This window comes from Centroberyx gerrardi, chromosome 18 (genome assembly GCF_048128805.1).
Source record: "Centroberyx gerrardi isolate f3 chromosome 18, fCenGer3.hap1.cur.20231027, whole genome shotgun sequence".
In the NCBI taxonomy this organism is placed as follows: Eukaryota; Metazoa; Chordata; class Actinopteri; order Beryciformes; family Berycidae; genus Centroberyx; species Centroberyx gerrardi.
Window position 1 is genome coordinate 23450570 of NC_136014.1, and position 19790 is coordinate 23470359.

The following is a 19790-nucleotide window of genomic DNA, read 5'->3' on the forward strand; positions in this document are numbered from 1 at the left end:
ACTGCATGTGAATTAATGGTCTTGTATACATTCCCTTTGGTGTATAATGTTTAGGTTTAACCTCAAACTTACGCATGCTCTTTTCGTTTGAGTAGTTTCTTAAAAGCCAGCTTGAAATCGTCATTAAAGCTGGTGTACAGCAGGGGGTTGATGAGAGAATTGATATAACCCAGCCAAGTCAGGAAATCGGAGATAAGTGGGGAAGGTTGTAAAACCCTTAGACCCACTAAGAGCTCCTTTAGAAAGAAAGGCAGCCAGCAAATAATAAAAGCCCCAAGGATGAGGCCAAGGATTCGCGCTGCCTTCCTCTCACGCAAGGTACATATCTGGTTTTTCTCATCGGCCCCATCCATGTCTGTTTCAAAGGACGGGATGCGGATGGCGACGTTGAGCTTGTCAATAGCCAGGGTGGGATCTGAGTTGGACAAGTCTGACACACAAAACGTGTGCGACACACGGCAATGGTCTACAGAGTTCTGGCTACCCATACTGCGGCTACTGAGGTGGCGAGAGGAGCCGCGTTTCTGGTATAGCGTCTTGGCAGCGTTGTAAATCCTGTAGTATAAGATGAGGATGATGATCATAGGGATGTAAAAGGCCCCAAAAGTAGAATATATGGTGTAACCCAGGTGGTCGTGCTCTATGATGCACTGTTTGAAGCCACTGCTGCTGCTGGGCCTCTGCCTCCAGAACAAGGGAGGTATGGATATGAAAACCGAGATGACCCAGACGATCCCAACCATGACGGCGGCGCGGCGGGCCGACCTCTTGCGGGCGTACTCGATAGCTTTGGTGATAGCCCAGTAGCGGTCCAGGGCGATGACACACAGGTGCAGGATGGAGCAGGTGCAGCAGGTCATGTCGACGCTCAGCCACGCCTCACACACCACCTGACCCAGGGACCACGTCTCCATGGTGATGTAGAGGATGCTGATCGGCATCACCAGGATCGCGACCAGGAAGTCGGTGACGGCCAGAGAGCAGATGAGGTAGTTGGCGGGCAGGTGGAGCTTCTTGGTGGTGCAGATGGCGGCGATGACGGCTCCGTTGACTAGAGCTGTGAGGAGGGTGAGAAGCCCGAGCACGACCACCACCACCACCATCTTGTCTGTGAACCTGACCACCTGGAGGCTGCTGGCTGGCGGGCCTGTGCAGTTTGAGATGTTGGGTCCTGTGGTCGTGTCCCCTAGGTGCCTCTCCATCTCCATCCCTGGGCGGGGCGGGGCGGGGCGGGGCGGGGCCTAACCCTCCCTGGAACCACTCCCAGGGAGACAGCGCTCTCTCAAGGGTCAGAGGTCATTCTGTGACAGACAAAACAGACAGATGGTACATTAGGAAGCATATTACAGTGACAGTCAAAATATACTGTGTAGCGCCCTGTGATGGACTGGCGACCTGTCCAGGATGTTTCCTTGCCTTCTGCCCAGTGCATGCTGGGATAGGCTCCAGCCCCCTGTGACCCTGAATAGGAATATGCAGGTAAAGACAATGAATGAATGAAAATATATGGCTCTCAGTTTTTTACCTAAACATTCTTATGTCTCATGAATACATTGATCAGACATCATGAGGCAGGCCTCACAATCAATACCATCACTACATTGTGTTTTCATTGGCCATTTGACTGTGTGCAAAGAAAAGGAGATAATCTTTGCCATGATCATCACATAGGTGTTCAAGGTAAAGACATGCCAGTTCTTATCTGAGTAATTCAAAGATTTGATCCTTGAGTTGAGTAGAGCCATTTAGGTGTGATTTGCATAGAGATGTCATTCAAACAGAGTCATTATAGAACAAAACAAAAAATAGTAAACAGAAAGCATAATGATAACTGCCACTTTTTCTTTTTATTTTATCAATTCAAGGAGCAATTAAGGCCAGAGGCCCCAACACAGACATGGGGATGTTACATTTTCAACATCCAAGAGTAGTGCCCTCATAATCTGCTGTAGTTTAGTGCAGTTTATTTATCCAAATTATAAAAACACTGAAAACAGATAGAAAAGAAGCAGCATGTGCAGATGAGAAACCTAAAAGACTCAAAACAAATATAATCTCACCCCAAAAGATAAGGACATAATCAATATGTGTAACATTTGGCATGTGTAAAAGAGGGCAACAATCCTAATAAATAGATAGAGAGATAATAGATAGAGATGACGACCCCAGTTTTGGCTGTTCACTGATCCCTTTGCTATTTTTTAAAGGTACAACGGTAAAACTCAGACCTAAGCACGAAGGATGTAGAGGCTGTTAGCAGCTAAAGCAGGCGTGTAAACTGTGAGATCTATGAGATGCCACCTTTACAAAAATAATAATAATAATACACAATTCCATCAAATTTCCCAGGGGGAGATTGGAAACGCAAGGGAAAAAATACTGATATATGAACAGTACTATCAGGGTTTTGAAATTCATGTCATTCTCTATAATATAACACAACCAAATAAATTGATTTCCATCTGAAAATTGGTTTTATTGTGTGGTTACTGTATGCCAAGCTCGTCTCCCACCTTTCCAAAAACCGTACCTTGCATGCTAATGTTGTGCGGTTCGAGGAGTCACGAGCGACTGCTGACAGACACCGAGAGGAAGGGCTTATTAAACCGGACTGGGTCGAGCAGAACAGCTAAGTGGTGACTGTCACTGACACAACATCTCAATGGCAGCTGTCGTCACGGACACGGTCGACTGCCGCACCCACACCACCTCTCAACAGACTTCAGCTGAACCAATAATTGCAGACAGGTGGGCCAGACCAGCAGCATGGCATGAATACAACTAGGCTCCGAGGGGAAAAACACACATGACAAGAGACCAGTTTAGGTGCACACAACACAAATTAATCCTGTTTAACTTTTAAACTGGATTAAATCTAGGTTTACTAATTTTAAACCCAGTATTACTAAACTCTGAATATCACTAATATTACACTAAATTAAACGGTGTTGGTTCAGCCTAGATATGCTAGATAGCCCAATAGCTAAATATTTTTTAACCTTTATTCATCCAGGGAAGGTTTGCTAAGCATGCTCTCTCTTTTTAAGCAACACCTTGCTTCACATTCATGCAGTTTCATACATTCACATGTTAGTACAAACTGTCTTCTGTTGTTTACTATGGACAAGCTCCACTAACTCTGGTTAATTGTCTAGTTCAAGTGTAGCTCCACAATAGCCGTTGAGTAAGAAGCGTTGCTCGTTCACTTTCCCCACCCAGACTTCCCAGCTGCTCTAGGGAATTGAAACAATGACCTTCCTGTCCCTTTACACTTAATCTAACATCCTGTCCTTGCACCATGTGTGTCAGTATGTGCTGTGAAAACCTGGCAGTAGCCAATACGTCTCTGCACCGGTGCAACCGTGACAAAGTCTTGATTTTGAATCAGAATTGCTAAGCAAGGAAAATCTGCTGAAATGACTCAGCCACTTGGTGGAGGCAGAGGAATACAAAGCAAGTTCAGGAATTAAATTGCTTGACGTTAGTCACTCAGCATGTTAACAGAATCAGAGGCTTTGGCATCTTCAACTATAAAACAAAATTCAATGGCAAGCTATATCATTGTCCTCTATTGGCCCTTAGAGTATTTTCCTGTTTGATTTGAGCTTACACCACATTCACTGTGTAACAAATTCAATTGTGAAAGCATTACTTAGCAGATATCTAATATTAAAGGGGCACTATTGTAGGAATTCAAATGTTCCTCTTTTTATATACATGTATGATCTAATTTGTTTAATGCAGACATTGTTAAAATTATATTTTGTTTGAGTGGTTAATTTTAAAGTTTTCAGTGCATTTTCAAAAACACACCCACTTTTACAAGCAGTTTCAGACTAACTCTAGTAAACGCACCATAACTGGACTTGGTCCTAATTGGCCCCCCTCACTAAACAATTACTGAAATCCTTCATCAGGCCAGTTTGCAGCATTTGAACTGGAAAGCCTCCACTCAGCAGGTTTACCTCATTTGAATGAGAGGAGCTGCTGTTGTCAGTCAATCAGGATCCAGTATTGGCACTGTTCTGCCTGTGAGGATTTAGTCTTCAAGTTCGATAAATATAATAAATACCCCTTTAACTTATTTGCAAAACATCATGGACAGTATTGTTATCCTGAGCCATAGTATATTTATAAACAAAATAATGAAAACTGAATAATATGGGACCTTTAAGTGGTAGATAACATTTATTATTTAGATTTACAATATAGCTCTCAGCTGAGATAATACCTTTCATGAATGAATAATAACCCCTACCTTCCATTGCATTCCAGTCATCAAACAGCATAAGAATATTCTCAAAGAACTTCATTGAAAATACCTGCATGAAAGGTTCCCATTTTCTGTCTCACAGTAGGGTTTCGCTCCTTGGCAGCGTTTAGAGGCTTTGGCAAAAAACTGCCACTTCTCAGTCCAAGATGACTCATCATTTACTTATCTCTCAAAGTATAATACAGCCGGAGAGCCGTGTGGAGGTGTGTGCCCCCTGCTGTCTCACCTCTGAGGACTCTCATTGTTCTAGTTTGGGCTGCGTCCCAAAGCTTTTTCACTCCTCCTCCTCCTCCTCCTCTCCCTCACTAACACTCCTCTAACTAACTAGGATGAGACAAGGGGAGGAATGGAGATGAGGAGAGGAGGGAAAGTGGAGGCCATTTGGGACAGTTTAAATGCTACTCCATCATCAAAAATGGACGTCTGCTATTGATGAAATGGCCCTGGGTGCGTCCCAAAGCTCCAAAGAAAAAAAAATCACTCCTTCTTTCCTCCACTATCTCCTCCTTTCCTCCACTACCTCCTCCTTTCCTCCACGACCCGGAAATTGATGTCTGTGCCACCGCGATGCTTTTGCTGGAGGAGACGAGAGACACCGCTCCTTAAGTCTCCGTCGGTGGAGGATGCACAGGTGTTTCCTCCACCTAAAATCCTAAAATTGATAAGGAAGTCTTTTAAATTTTTTGGGTGAGCGCACTATGATCATACCGAGAAAATAACATCGACAAAACCTGAAGAAGAAACTTGCAGTGTAACAAGTTAATTTGACAAACTTCATTCAAACAAATGTTAGATTAGTCTGGCTGACTCAAACTTGCAATAAAGGTGCATAGATATGTGTTTTCTTTTCTTCTTATTTATTTATTTTTTCACCTTGTTGAGAAGATTAAAGGTCACCATTGCGTCTTATTTCTGAAGCTCAGATAGCAAAATTTTATTACACTTTCCGACTTAATTATCCGACTTTGGAGGGCGTTCATGTGAAATTTCCGAGTAGGAAATTTGTTTTTACGATTTATCCAATAGCGCATGAATGCACAATAAGACTACACAGACCAACTGTATAGCCTATGTTACTTAATCAAATGAAATATGAATGTCATATTCATATTTCGCCTGTGCTGCCATCCTGATGGGTGTGCATAAAAACTTTGATGGGCCATGAGGTGTATTATGGATTCAGGCTGTGTCAGTTGGGGCCACTTCATCAATAGCAGACGTCTATTTTTGATGATGGAGTAGCAAATAAACTGTGCTCCCTCCCTCCTCTCCACTCCATTCCCCCCCTCGTCTCCTCCAAGTTGCTTCCTGGTAGGAGAGGAGTGGTAGTGAGGGAGGGGAGGACAGGAGGAGGAGTCAAAAAGCTTTGTGATCCAACCTCTATCCCCCCAAAAATTTTAAAGACTTCCTGGGGAGGAAACACCTGTGTATCCTCCGCCGAAGGAGACTTCAGGAGTGGCTTCTCTCATCTCCTCCACCAGGAGAGGAGGAGGTAGTGGAGGAAAGGAGGAGGTAGTGGTGGAGAGGAGGAGGTAGTGGAGGAAAAGAGGAGGTAGTGGAGGAAAGGAGAAGATAGTGGAGGAAAGGAGAAGGTAGTAGAGGAGAGGAGGAGGTAGTGGAGGAGAGGAGGAGGCAGTGGTGGAAAGGAGGAGGTAGTGGAGGAAAGGACAACGTAGTGGAGGAAAGGAGGAGGTAGTGGAGGAAAGAAGGAGGTAGTGGAGGAAAGGAGGAGGTAGTGGAGGAAAGGAGGAGGTAGTGGAGGAGAGGAGGAGGTAGTGGAAGAAAGGAGGAGGCAGTGGAGGAAAGGAGGAGGTAGTGGAGGAAAGAAGAAGGTAGTGGAGGAAAAGAGGAGGTAGTGGAGGAAAGGAAGAGGTAGTGGAGGAAAAGAGGAGGTAGTGGAGGAAACGAGGAGGCAGTGTAGGAAACGAGGAGGTAGTGGAAGTAAGGAGGAGGTAGTGGAGGAAAGGAGGAGGTAGTGGAGGAAAGGAGGAGGTAGTGGAAGAAAGAAGGAGGCAGTGGAAGAAAGGAGGAGGTAGTGGAGGAGAGGAGGAGGTAGTGGAAGAAAGGAGGAGGTAGTGGAAGAAAGGAGGAGGTAGTGGAAGAAAGGAGGCGGTAGTGGAGGAAAGAAGGAGGTAGTGGAGGAAAGGAGGAGGTAGTGGAGGAGAGGAGGAGGTAGTGGGGGAAAAGAGGAGGTAGTGGAGGAAAGGAAGAGGTAGTGGAGGAAAAGAGGAGGTAGTGGAGGAAACGAGGAAGCAGTGGAGGAAACGAGGAGGTAGTGGAAGTAAGGAGGAGGTAGTGTAGGAAAGAAGGAGGTAGTGGAGGAGGAAAAGAGGAGGTAGTGGAGGAAACGAGGAGGCAGTGTAGGAAATGAGGAGGTAGTGGAAGTAAGGAGGAGGTAGTGGAGGAAAGGAGGAGGTAGTGGAGGAAAGGAGGAGGTAGTGGAAGAAAGAAGGAGGTAGTGGAGGAGAGGAGGAGGTAGTGGAAGAAAGGAGGAGGTAGTGGAGGAAAGAAGGAGGTAGTGGAAGTAAGGAGGAGGTAGTGGAGGAAAGGAGGAGGTAGTGGAGGAGGTAGTGGAGGAAAGGAGGAGGTAGTGGAGGAAAGGAGGAGGTAGTAGAAGAAAGAAGGAGGCAGTGGAAGAATGGAGGAGGTAGTGGAGGAGAGGAGGAGGTAGTGGAAGAATGGAGGAGGTAGTGGGGGAGAGGAGGAGGTAGTGGAAGAAATGAGGAGGTAGTGGAGGAAAGAAGGAGGTAGTGGAGGAAAAGAGGAGGTAGTGGAGGAAAGGAAGAGGTAGTGGAGGAAAAGAGGAGGTAGTGGAAGAAACGAGGAAGCAGTGTAGGAAACGAGGAGGTAGTGGAAGTAAGGAGGAGGTAGTGGAGGAAAGAAGGAGGTAGTGGAGGAAAAGAGGAGGTAGTGGAGGAAAGGAAGAGGTAGTGGAGGAAAAGAGGAGGTAGTGGAGGAAACGAGGAGGCAGTGTAGGAAACGAGGAGGTAGTGGAAGTAAGGAGGAGGTAGTGGAGGAAAGGAGGAGTTAGTGGAGGAAAGGAGGAGGTAGTGGAAGAAAGAAGGAGGCAGTGGAAGAATGGAGGAGGTAGTGGAGGAGAGGAGGAGGTAGTGGAAGAAAGGAGGAGGTAGTGGAGGAAAGAAGGAGGTAGTGGAGGAAAGGAGGAGGTAGTGGAAGAAAGGAGGAGGCAGTGGAGGAAAGAAGGAGGTAGTGGAGGAAAAGAGGAGGTAGTGGAGGAAAGGAGGAGGCAGTGGAGGAAAGAAGGAGGTAGTGGAGGAAAAGAGGAGGTAGTGGAGGAAAAGAGGAGGTAGTGGAGGAGAGGAAGAGGTAGTGGAGGAAAGGAGGAGGTAGTGGAGGAGAGGAGGAGGCAGTGGAGGAAAGAAGGAGGTAGTGGAGGAAAAGAGGAGGTAGTGGAGGAAAGGAGGAGGCAGTGGAGGAAAGAAGGAGGTAGTGGAGGAAAAGAGGAGGTAGTGGAGGAAAAGAGGAGGTAGTGGAGGAAAAGAGGAGGTAGTGGAGGAGAGGAGTGATAAGTAGAGCTGAACAATTAATCGAAAAACAATCAAAATTGGAGGTTCTAAAAAATGTATGACAAGAAAAAAACTTGTCATTATGAGTCGCCGTTTAAATCGCAATTGCAATATTCTGTCAAATAACCTCAATTAGATTTTTTGTCAACATCGTTCAGCTCTATTACAAAGTGCTATGAAATAAAGACCAAAACAAACATCTCAGCAAGCCATCAGCTATAATGAAGGGGAAGGATTTGCACTGCTGGTTCCATTAATGTCCGTTCTGCAGAACATTGCAGAACATAATAGGAAGGATCAAAGCAGTGTAGTCTTATGTTATCCCCCCCCCCCCCCCCTCTCTCTCTCTCTCTCTCTCTCTCTCTCTCTCTTTCTCTCCCTCTCTCTCTCTCTCATCTATGGTAGGAAGAAGAAAGTGTTCTCTGTGAGATTAGAGCAAAGCATACTATTTCTCATCTATAAGAATTAGAAACTGATATTCAATTTGTGCCGGCTAAATTATTCTATTTCCCTGAAAACAAATGCAACCCTCAAGTGAGCTTGGTATTAATAACATGGGTGGAGTAGCCCTCCTCTGGGCGAGGCCGAGCTCTCTGGTCTGTCACAGACGGAACTAATTCCATGTGACACCCTGTGCTTCAGAAACACACGCACACCCCTGGGGAAGACATATACAGTAGAGGGGCCTATGTCTTTAACACTTACTTCCCCCTGGATCTAAATAGAACTGGAGACTTTAAGACTGTCAAACATCAAAAGAGTATTCTATGCCAGAATGTATCATTGTCTTATCTTCCCCCCAGTGTAGAATATATTCCCTTTTTTTTTTTGATTCGAGCAAAAGTGCCGCGAGGCTCTCATTAAGCGTGGGATTGTGATTGTGAAGAAGCCCTCGGTCCTGCCTGTTAATGAGAACAGAGGCCCGTATAGATGCGATGTGATGCCCCAACTCTGTTCTACAGAATAAAATAACTCGGCTGACATGCCCCCGCAACTACGGTTTCAGCTGGAAGGCAAAGTGTTTGAATGGCATTAATATTCATCCCTTGATCTGCCTTGATCGATGTTCATAAACTGCCTTTTGGGCATAACAGTCAGGGACAAAAACACTTTGAAGGTCAGCGTCTCGTATCCGAAGGCCGTGTTTGGGGTGACAAGGAATGTACACACATGACTGCCAGAGATTAGAAGTTTGACTGAGAGGACTAAGAGGCAAGTATCTGTCGCAGGGGCGTAGCTAGGAATTATGGGCCGTATATGGTTAAAGTTTTTGATGTTTGACTCTAACCCCCCCGCCAGTTACGTCTCGTCCCGCACCACCATTATTCCAAACATGTATCTCTACCTATCCACAACTCAAACACATTCATTTACTGATCAATTATCGGACAAATCACTGACTGAAATTCTGTAGTAGTTAAGTCTCCTGTTCAAAATCTGTCTAGGGAGCAGAGGTGGAAAGTAACTAAATACATTTACTCAAGTACTGTGCTTAAGTACAATTTTGAGGTACTGGCACTTTACTTGAGTCTTTCCATTTTGTGAGACTTCATACTTTTACTCCACTACATTTCAGAAGGAAATACTGTACTTTTTACTGCACTATATTTACACCTGTAGTCACTAGTTACTTTGCAGAATAAGGTTTTACACGCAAAACATCCAATAAGCTCATAAACTCCCCAACAGTATATGGAGCAGTTAGACCTACAACATTAAAATACTTCTTCAAGGTTAAATCAGCAATCATTTAACACTCTGAAAGGGACCGTTCTTCAGAATAGTACTTTTACTTTTGATACTTAAGTTTTTTCCCCATTATGGACAATTAAGGACAATTTTATTTTAGTCTGCACAAAAAAAACTCGGCCAAATTTTATTCCTGCTTGTTCCAGTCTCAGATAATACAACACAACAGTTGCGATATTGTATTTTTGAGAAAGTTTCATTTGTTTGTGGTTTTAACCAAACCCTGTTTCAAAACCAGAGCAGTGTGAAATACAATTATAAAATGATTATAAACTTTAGGGGTCCTCCCTCAGCTTGGGGCCCCTGGGTAGTCAGTACCCCTATTCCCCCCCTCAGATCTGTTCTATCTGTATCTTCATGTAAGTACTGTACAGCTTCATTTACTGTAGGCATTCTACAAACATTCACCTTCTTTTATCATCATGACATGTTGCAGAAATCCAATCGTACACCACATGATTTCCCAGTAAGATGAAATGCGAAGGAAATCCCACACACTGCTCTTGCAATACAACACCATTCCTTCATTCAACTTTCAACTTCATTCATTTCAGTCCAGTCTGACCTTCGACATTTGAATAGATGGTGTTGTATTGCAAGAGCAGTGTGTGGGTTTCTCTCACTTTTGAGTGCCAGTCCTGCCAGTTAGTTACATAAAAGGGTTTTAGCAGCTTGTCTGACAAATCACTGAACGCCAACGTTGTTCATAGAGCATCTTGAGGTCCTTTTGATATCAATGAAGACATAGAGTTCTTCAGTTCTCCAGTAATCTTACATTGTGTTATATCTGCTTTATGTCTACAAGGAGGAGGAGGATAAAGAGCCCTTTTAAAATGCCATGTGTCTTGATAACCTCAAACATCTCTATTCTCCTCCAATCTTACAGTACATCCTCAAATACTGTTCTGCAAACAAAGAGCTGCTGCTTGAGTACAATGTAATAATCTCTGCGGGGGCCGAAGCAGCAGATGCCTGTAATTCAGCCTCTGATAAGACACTGACTTTTACAACAATGGTAAATTCAGAGCGATGCCTGAAGGACTTCACCCCTAAATCATGCGGTGACAACGCAGAGAAGCCCAGTCACACCCGGGGAGCCGGCCAGCGGCGCCATTACTCAGCTGTCATCTCACCTGCAAAATGGATGACCTTTCCCCGAGTGGAGATTGCAGAGGTGATTTTGCGTCATCGTAAAACCGCCGAGGTTCTGGCACTTCCGCAATTTAAGCGGCGAGGCACTGCTCGGCCCACATGCAGACAGTCTATCATGAGCGCCGCACATCACTCGTCAGACTCGATCTCTTAAACTCAGTAATGACTGCTTGGTGCCACGCTGCTCCCGTGATGAAATGACTCTGCTTAACGCATTACTGTGGAAAGGGAGAAATGACTGCAGAACAAAAGTGGAAAATGAGAAGATGAAGACGGACAAGGCGCTGTCAGCCGATATCACCAAGTACGGGACAAGGAGCCGACCGGAGAGGGGAGGTGACGGTCCAAGACGAGCCGAATTGACAGATAGAGATAGACGAAAGGACAGGTCAAGTGTATCTCCATTTCCATTTCATATCCAATTAGGTGTTCTGACAGCCAGGTATTACTGACAGTCCATCTTCCTTTGCTGGGTGCTGCACTCACGTATAAAGAGCAGGCTCCGAGGGCAATGGATCATGCGAGGCAACAACCCTGCTTGATACAAATAGACAGGCGAGAAATCACGGAGAAAACAGAGCTGTCTGATCTGGGCTTTGGCAGAGGAAACACTGAAGAGTTTTATTCCACAATGTGATACAAAATGACTTCACACATTGAAGTAAAACTCACTTTTACGTTATTAGCCGTTTTAGTTTTATACACGACCAGTCAAAAGTCTGGACCCACCTGATTGAATGTTCTATGTTTTTCATTCTCTTAAAGCCATTTTGATCTAAAGGCTTCTGCTTAAATGCTTGAAATTTGTTTCTTAGACAAATATAAATAGTGAAGTTGATGCCTATGTATGAATTTCTTTCCAAAGCCTTTTGCCTTTCCATCAAGGCAAAGGGCGGCTACTTTAAAGAATCTAAAATATAAAATTTGTTTAACACGTTTTTGGATCACTGCATAATTCCATTTGTGTTATTTCATAGTTTTGATGTCTTCACCATTATTCTAAAATGTGGAAAATAGTAAAAATAAAGAAAAATTTGGTGTGTCCAAACTTTTGACTGGTAGTGTACCTCTCCCTAACAAAAACATCTTTTGAGAATAGAATCATTTACATTTTTGAACAATGGCATGATTGATTTCAAGTCCGATTTTAAAGTTCTTTTTCATAGCATTTGGTAATGAAATTTTTCAGCACTGACGCACTTTGGAGGGTAAAATCTATAGCAGCATTGTCACTATTTTAATAAACAGCCCTGACACTCAAAAATGAAGCCATAATACCTGAAATAGCCTGAACTTAATCATTCAATATCACTAAAATCCAGACTGCAAACACGTGATCATCTACTGTTAAGTTACCTACTATACTTTAAAAGTACCATAATTTGTTTTGTTTTAATGCTATAAAATGTCACTTTTTCAAATGGTGGATGTCTCTTCCTGCCTGACTCTTCACATTGTCGTCTAGAGAAGAAGATGGAGGAGGAGCACCCGAGGCAGAGGGCAATGTCACACACTCATTCAATTTGTCACTTAGACATTGACTGACAGTCGCTTTCAGGATGTAATTCTCACGGTGACGGAGCGGTCGACACGGCGACACATGGCTCCGTACAGGCAGCTGTCACGGCTGCAATAAATATATATCTTGTTTCTGATTAAAGTGGTAATCCGCGAGATCCTCGTTTTTATTTTGACAACATGTTTAACGCTATAAGCGCTCACTGCTGTGGTGTTTCTGCACTGCACTTCCCAGAGATCACCTGTCAATCAAACAGTGTAGACTGACATCTTTCTCCTTGGATTTTCTGTTGATGCAGTTTGAGTTTCTGTAGGTGGCGCTCTTTTCTCTGTCTGTTCAGCCATGGTGGCTATCGCTGCTCATGCTAACCTAGTTCTTCTTCTATTCATTCCAAAGAAACTGCTGCTGCAAATGTAAAACATCACTTCCTCTGTGCCAGACTGCCACACTTATTTATATGATAATACTATACAATCCACATCTCTGTTGTCTCAAGACTTAAAAATCCTTCTTTAACCAGTCTCTTTCCCTTTATCTACTTCTCTTCGTGACTGTTGTGGATTTACAAGGTGAAATCAATAAGATTGGTTTATAGCTTCCACCTGCTCAGTCTATTTCTTGGAAAGAGCAGATGTTGCCAAATTGTTTTTTTTTTGACCCAGTATTGATACTGTAAAGCGAATGCTGCTTTTGAAGCATATCCAGCACCTTCATTATTGCTATTTAACATCTAGATCACAACAGATTGTCAATAATGTCATGATTTGCCACATGAAAACACAAAACACGTCTCCCAAGAATAACCAGTGTATGAGAGAGACAGAGAAAAGAGAGAGAGAGAGAGAGGGAGAGACATAGAGAGAGGCATAGCAGTGAAAGGTTTTACAACTCTGAAACATAAATCTCTCTTTCCTGCTGTCTTTAGCTGTCGCTTTACAAAATTAGCTGGCATTAGGACAAGCCGCACGATGAATGCAACATTTATCATGATGGGAATCAACGGCAGACAGCAGCGCTGGATGGCTGATTTGATATTGCAGAGTTTCTTTTGTTGTTTTATATAGCAGCGATGCTTCGGTCTAATTTTAGTTTCGGTTCTGCATCCTTCCCTGTTTTGGTCCAGGCTATGAGTTTGCAATAATAAATGTTGTTATTTGGATACTTTTGGATCGTAATAAATGCATGAATTCTAAACATAAAGACTAGATTACTTGTTTTAGGGGGAACTGGGTGTAATTTTAAGTTTGAGTTCCCTGGCAGTAGTGGTAGTGGTCTTGCTGCGATGGCGTAACGCTGTTAATGAATACAGAGGAAAAACTGCATTGCCTCTCCTCTGGGTCACAGCAAGGAATTCTGGGCCCCCAAACATTGGTCACATAATGTGAAAGTCATATTCATCCAGCCCACTGGAGATTTTACATTTACACTGCAGGCATTTATTTTGTGCCCTTTTACAGAATGCCTTACAGTGAACGCAACAGCAGAATACTTAAGCATACCGACTCATTTTCGACCTGGACCCTAGTTTTCCGTTATTTTCCATCATACCGATTGAGTCTGACCAAAATCTGCTTCACTATAGAGCTACTTATCCTAAAACAAATCGGGCAACTGCAGCTGCAAAGAGTAAACAAGGAAGTGCTAAAGCAATGGCCAAAGTAGCATCAAAACTATAGGAGAAAGGCCTAACTTTGGATCATTTTTATTTACATTTATTTACATTACAGAGCGAGGAAACAATGCTTTGGATGCTTTTGGGGTTGATGTTTGGAGAGTCCATTGGCCTAATGGGACTGTATAGGAGACCCGCAGCAAGCCGCAGCAGACATAAGTAGATCTATCGTGAAGCAATTGACGAGATTTGGTCAGAATTGATTGGTATCATGGAAAAAGATGGGGAAATAAGGTTCAGGTAGAGTTATGCTTTAAACCCCTGGATCATCAACATTAAACACAACCAGTGATAAGAGGCAAGGGTCAGGGCCACATTGCTCAGACAACAGAGAAGTGCTGCATAAAGAGCCAAGCAGAGAAAAGTTAGTTTTACAAGACAAGAGCAAGGTGCAAAAAGAAGAGCAAGACAGAGGAGATTGGGATGTGAATTGTTCCCGAAGGCATGAAGGTCAGCCCACAATTGGGGAGCCAGAATCATCACCCCCTTTTCCAGCGCTCACAGTGCCCCGGCCTGCCTGTCCTTGGTTTTGTATTTTGTTATGCCAGAAATCTCCACAGTGTCAGACAGAGTAAAACAATTCAGCCAGATAGCTGAATTTAAAGATACAATCTGGGATTGATTCACACATCTAAATTCTGGGCATATTCACACATCTTCTTAAAAAGTTCAACTTGTACATAGAAAATGAGCTTTTTGGAAGTTTCTTAACTCATCATAACTCTAAATGCAGCTCTGTTTTACTTCTTAAACAAACCTTTTCCAACCTCAAGTCTAAACTCATGTCAAGCTATGTAAGTAAAGCCAACAGTGGGGCGATAGTATTTCAGTTGCGAACTGGGCCTTTAACCCCTGGTGCGACAGAATTACAGGCAGGTAATCAGCCTCTCTTATTTTGCTGCTTGTCGATATTGTAATAAGATTTACTGTGGCGCAGGAACCTTGAAACAAGACAGTGTCCCTGCTGTTTCTCTTAGATTGTTGATTTGTTTAACTAGTGATCCACTTTGTCAGACGGTTCAATAATAGCTTTTTCTGATGACATTTACCAATACACAGGATTTGATTTTACAATCCTTAGTGCCATAATCCAAGATTATTGCGCTTCATACAGAAGCGCAATAACTTTCTACATTATTGAAGCAGCAGAGAAAACCGGCAGGTCGATGATTCACTATGTTCAGTGTGTTCAGTGCAGGAGATTAGCAGGGTTTGTATACCTGGAGTCAAAGTTTGCAGTGGGCTTGGAGAGGATGGCAGGTAGAATGCAATGCTTGTCTGTCTACAATGTTGCGCTCAGTGGCGCCTTGGAAAGAAAAGGAGACTATTGATTTTTTGTCTTTAATTGCAAAGGCAGGCTGGCCAGGTAGTCCTGGTTCAGTAGCCAAGTCCTGCCTGTGGCGCTACATAACATCACTCACTGTTAACAGCCGTGTAGGGACACTGTGCTTTTGCTTTTTGAGAGAAAGATTGGAAAAACTCACATACTTCACAAACAGTTCCAAGTTCATACAATGTACAGCTTATGTATGCTTTTGTTTTTTGTTTAGGACAGATTCAAACACAATGCCATATTACAAGCAACTGCCTGCTGCACTGTGTTATAGTATTTAGCTAACTAGGCAACTTTGCACTTTGGCGGCCCCAAGAGGCAGCAGGAGATAACTGTTTGCATTTTTGAGAGTTTGAAGGACTTCATTACCCAGAAATCATGTAACATGACATCAGTAAACTGCGCACTCCTCGGACTTAAATTTCTTAGTAGCTGGACGGAGCACATTGCTGCTGTTTAGGAAAAAGTTTTGCATTTCGCCCTTGAGTTTCGATTCATCATTTCCTATGTGCAGAGAATATTTCCTCCCAGTGACCATATACCCGACACCTGAAACTGATATGGGCAAATAGGGAGAATCTGCAGCGTGGAGAGTAGATGGGACGCTCTTCTCTGTTGCAGCCCCAATTTGTGATTCAGACTGAAAAGACAGGTGTGATTTTACATGAACTTCTTGCCTAGTGCAGCTTTAATGTTTTCAACACCTGTCTTTGGACTAGGCTGATAAAAAGACAAGGATTTTGGCACTATTTGGGTTGAACCAGCAATCCTCAACTCCCATGCAGCCTGACCAACCTGTGAACCTGCCACTCATTGTGACAGATGCTATATAGGTGTTATGTGCTGTATGTCTATCATATTTATATCTATAAATAATTGTCCCATTGGAATGATGCATTTATAGAACTGGAGCTTGTATATGATTGATTATCACTGATCACTGTCGCATGCCTCCAGCTAGAAGAAACTGCTTGAACGGCTAAAGCTGTCAATCATCTCAGTAGATTCTATTAAAGAAGAACATATAAATAGAACGGATCGATGACAGGGTTTTCATCAACACACCATACTTTAATAAGAGGAGGTTGAACGCGGCGGTGTAGCGATAATAGAGGAGGAGGTGGACATACTATACTATATACTGTGACCATAACTAGACTGGTAACGGTCATTAATCTGAATGCACAGCAAAAACTGTAGCCTAAATGAAGTGTGTATACCTGGGTGTACAATTATACTCAAATAAGCTCATTCTATCATACCATACACTTATTTGACAATTTATGCCACAAAAATGACAAAAGAAATAATGTTTTCTTGTATTTTTATATGAAAATTGAATTACTTTTACATCCTGGAAAATGTAAAGTCTTTAGCAATGACTTGATCTTGTACCAGGAGGCCACATAAAAATTCCAGCCAATAAAACAAACCATCCCGCCCCTCTGCCCCTCCCATTAAATCAAATTTATTTTCTCTCCCTCACTGATCTCCCATTGGTTTACCCTTTTGAATGACCCCTCCTTGCATTATGTCCTGCCCCAACATCCTGTTGCAACAGGAAACACATCACATTAAGGAAGCAAGATGCTCTCAAAATGCGGTTTCACTGTGAGTTTAACTACTCTACTGATGTAAAGCTATCTCTGTAGAAAGGTGTAATTATTAGAAATGACCTGTGGTGCAGAGAAAGTGATGAAGAAATGATGATTTTTCTCTCTCTCTCTCTTTCTTCTCTTTTAATACTTTTTTCTTAAACAGCTTTCCTTTTTTTATGTCTTCAGCTGTCATTTTACACGTTAAGTGCGCTTTGCAACCTTGTTTTTCAAGAAGACCTTAAATTTATTGTTATATTATTTAAAGTAAACAGATGCGAGTAGTCTTTTAACGCCCGGTGAGCAGGGCAAAGAGTTTAATCGTCTCCTGCTGCGATTGGAGAGAGCGATACTGCCTTTGTCTCCAGAGCTCCATCACAATCCAGAGCCTTATCTGTAATTACACTGCCAGGGCCACACACCAGTAAGGGAAATACTCAGCTGGAGAGATGTGGCCTAATCCTAAAGACACAGCCCATCGAGGAGGTGCATACCTGCATGGATATGGTGGAATTAGTAAAATGAATAAAGAAGAGCACTAGACACGGATTAGAGTTCTAGATCTACATTTCTCAGAGGCAGAGGTGCTCTGAAGGAAGAAATAATCCCATTGGTTGAGTTAAATGTCAGTGGGTGGAGCCAAAGAACAACAGTTTTTCTGGTTAAGTAAGTTAGGCTGAAGCCCAGCGAAAAAGGCACGAGAGGAGGAAGCTAATATTATGAAGCCTAGTGCTCTACTCCTATAGCGCTACTAACTGAAACAAGCACAGATCCTACAGGCCCACGCAGCATTGCGACACGGTTAGTGGTAAAATTACCTAATTCCACTAACATTACTTAAATACCACAAAGTAATAACTTTACCTACCGTTAAAGTGTGTAAGACGTGTTATCAAGATACTGTTTACAAATCCTGTTACTAACACAGGCGAGTTTGGAGCAAATTGTGGAATGTTCACTTTCGTTTTCACAACAGGAGACGCCACAGATGAGCCTGTATGGGAAACACTGTATCTTGCAGCAAAGACGCCCTCTAGAGGCCATCTGACGAAGTGTTGACGACTGACTGACTGACTGACTAACTGACCTGAATGCCTTGTGATGCCCTCGGCTGCACCATGGGAAAAAAAAAACAATTTAGCGATACTAAGTTCTCTAGGTTAGCTAGTTAGCCTAGCTGACATTCCAAGTTCAAACTAGCTATACCAGCCTACAGCAGATTATTTCTGCCTCCAGAGTAGCTCTGCCTCCGCAAAATCTTTGTATTCATAGTATTCCCATGATGTCACATGCATTTGCTACCAATATGCCGCTTTACAATACACACAACTCATTGGCTGCGCTTGTCATTTGATTGTAATCACCTGTTAATTTATTACAATCACCTGTTATTCTCCTACCAAGATGGCCGTGTGGTGATGTGACAGAATACTATGAATAACTATAACTTCAATCTGCAAGACAAACAGAAGCTACAAACAAATGGATATATGGACACACACATGCACACACACCCCAAGAGGTATTTTACCTCTTGCCAAGTCGTCATTGTAAATATGAATTTGTTTTTAATTGGCTTGCCTGGTTAAATAGAGGTTAAATAAAGTAAATAAAGTAAAAAAAATCACACCAGGTAACCTAGGTACCCTACCTACCCATTCTCTCGCTCTCTTGCGCTCTCTCTCTCTCTCACACACACACACATACACTCACAATCACGCACACACACACACACACACATTCAAGTCATGAGCTATTCAAGTCACTCAGTCCACCCACTTGCCACTTCAACCTATTGGAGCAGCACTAGAGTCTATGACAATATACTGCTTTCCTTCTGACCACAGTGTAATATGATCCACTTGACATGGAAATAGGTATTGGATCAACTAAGAGAACGACTTGAAACATCTTGAAACACTTCCGGTTACTTCAAAAAAGCATATATTACAGTTATAGTTGACAGGAAAAACAACAGACAAGTCAGTGGTATAATTGGTATCTTTTCTTTTTAACCCAGTTTAATTGTCACAGTCACTAAGTTGGGAGTTAGCCCTATACTCAAACTGCTAGGATTTTAAACCAACAAATATTCAATTGATGGAGATCTCACATCAGAAATGAACTGTAAACTGCAAAATTATTAAACATTAAATTGACATGTTGCTTCATGTATCTCAGTAAAAGAAAATCATTAACATATTGCACCTGAGTTGGTTCTTAAACAAAAGACACTAATATTCCTATAATACTATAGTAGGCTATGCCATAGTGAATATGATCTGATGGTACTTTATGGTATTTTATAGGATTTTAGGTGGCATATTTTCACCAATAGTATAGCTGCACGCTATTTTGGCAAGTATCCTAAAATATATTACAAGATTTCTGTAGTTCATTTTCATCCCGACTGGTACTGCAGTGACTGTCTATTGTGTTAACGTTGCATCCATTGAACAAAACGACCAGATGTCAGGTTAAGTCATCCTGAAGGACAGCTGCCCTGGCGCTCCAACAGGCTTTTTATGAATTACAGTGTAACTGCAGCCAACATTTATGCTCAAAAACAGACAGGGAAGCTAATTGAAAAGATGAGACAACCTGTGGCAGCGGCAAGCCAGACGCATCACATCTTTACCCACTCACCTAAATACCAATCTCCTGAGTTTTGTAGCACTGCACGTCACTTACCATTTATTTCTCCCCAACCCCTCTTTCTGTCACATTCTTCTCCAATCAAGCGTGTTTTAAGTCTGAAACCAAAATAGATGTGCTGTCTCTCTTTGCGCTCTCTGTTGCACAAAGCTCCCGGCGTTTCATCAGGTGTCTTCACATTGTGCAAAAAAGAAAAATAAACTCATGAAGCCTGGTTCGCATTAATCCACATAAACAGCCTACTGCTATTTCTCTACCCGTGAAAATAAAGCAGGATAACTTCATGAGCCAGTTTTATAACATCGCACAGCCGAC

The 19790-nt window shown here is 42.8% G+C and overlaps 1 protein-coding gene across 1 annotated transcript; it reads right to left on the bottom strand.

Moving 5' to 3' along the window:
• Positions 1 to 68: 68 nt before the first annotated feature.
• Positions 69 to 19529, bottom strand: htr1e (5-hydroxytryptamine receptor 1E). Its single transcript, XM_078289931.1, has 2 exons — positions 19512 to 19529; positions 69 to 1301 (listed from the first exon to the last, which is right to left on the bottom strand). Exon 2 carries the CDS (start codon positions 1206 to 1208, stop codon positions 69 to 71), a length of 1140 nt encoding a protein of 379 aa, XP_078146057.1. The 5' UTR covers positions 1209 to 1301; positions 19512 to 19529.
• Positions 19530 to 19790: the final 261 nt, after the last annotated feature.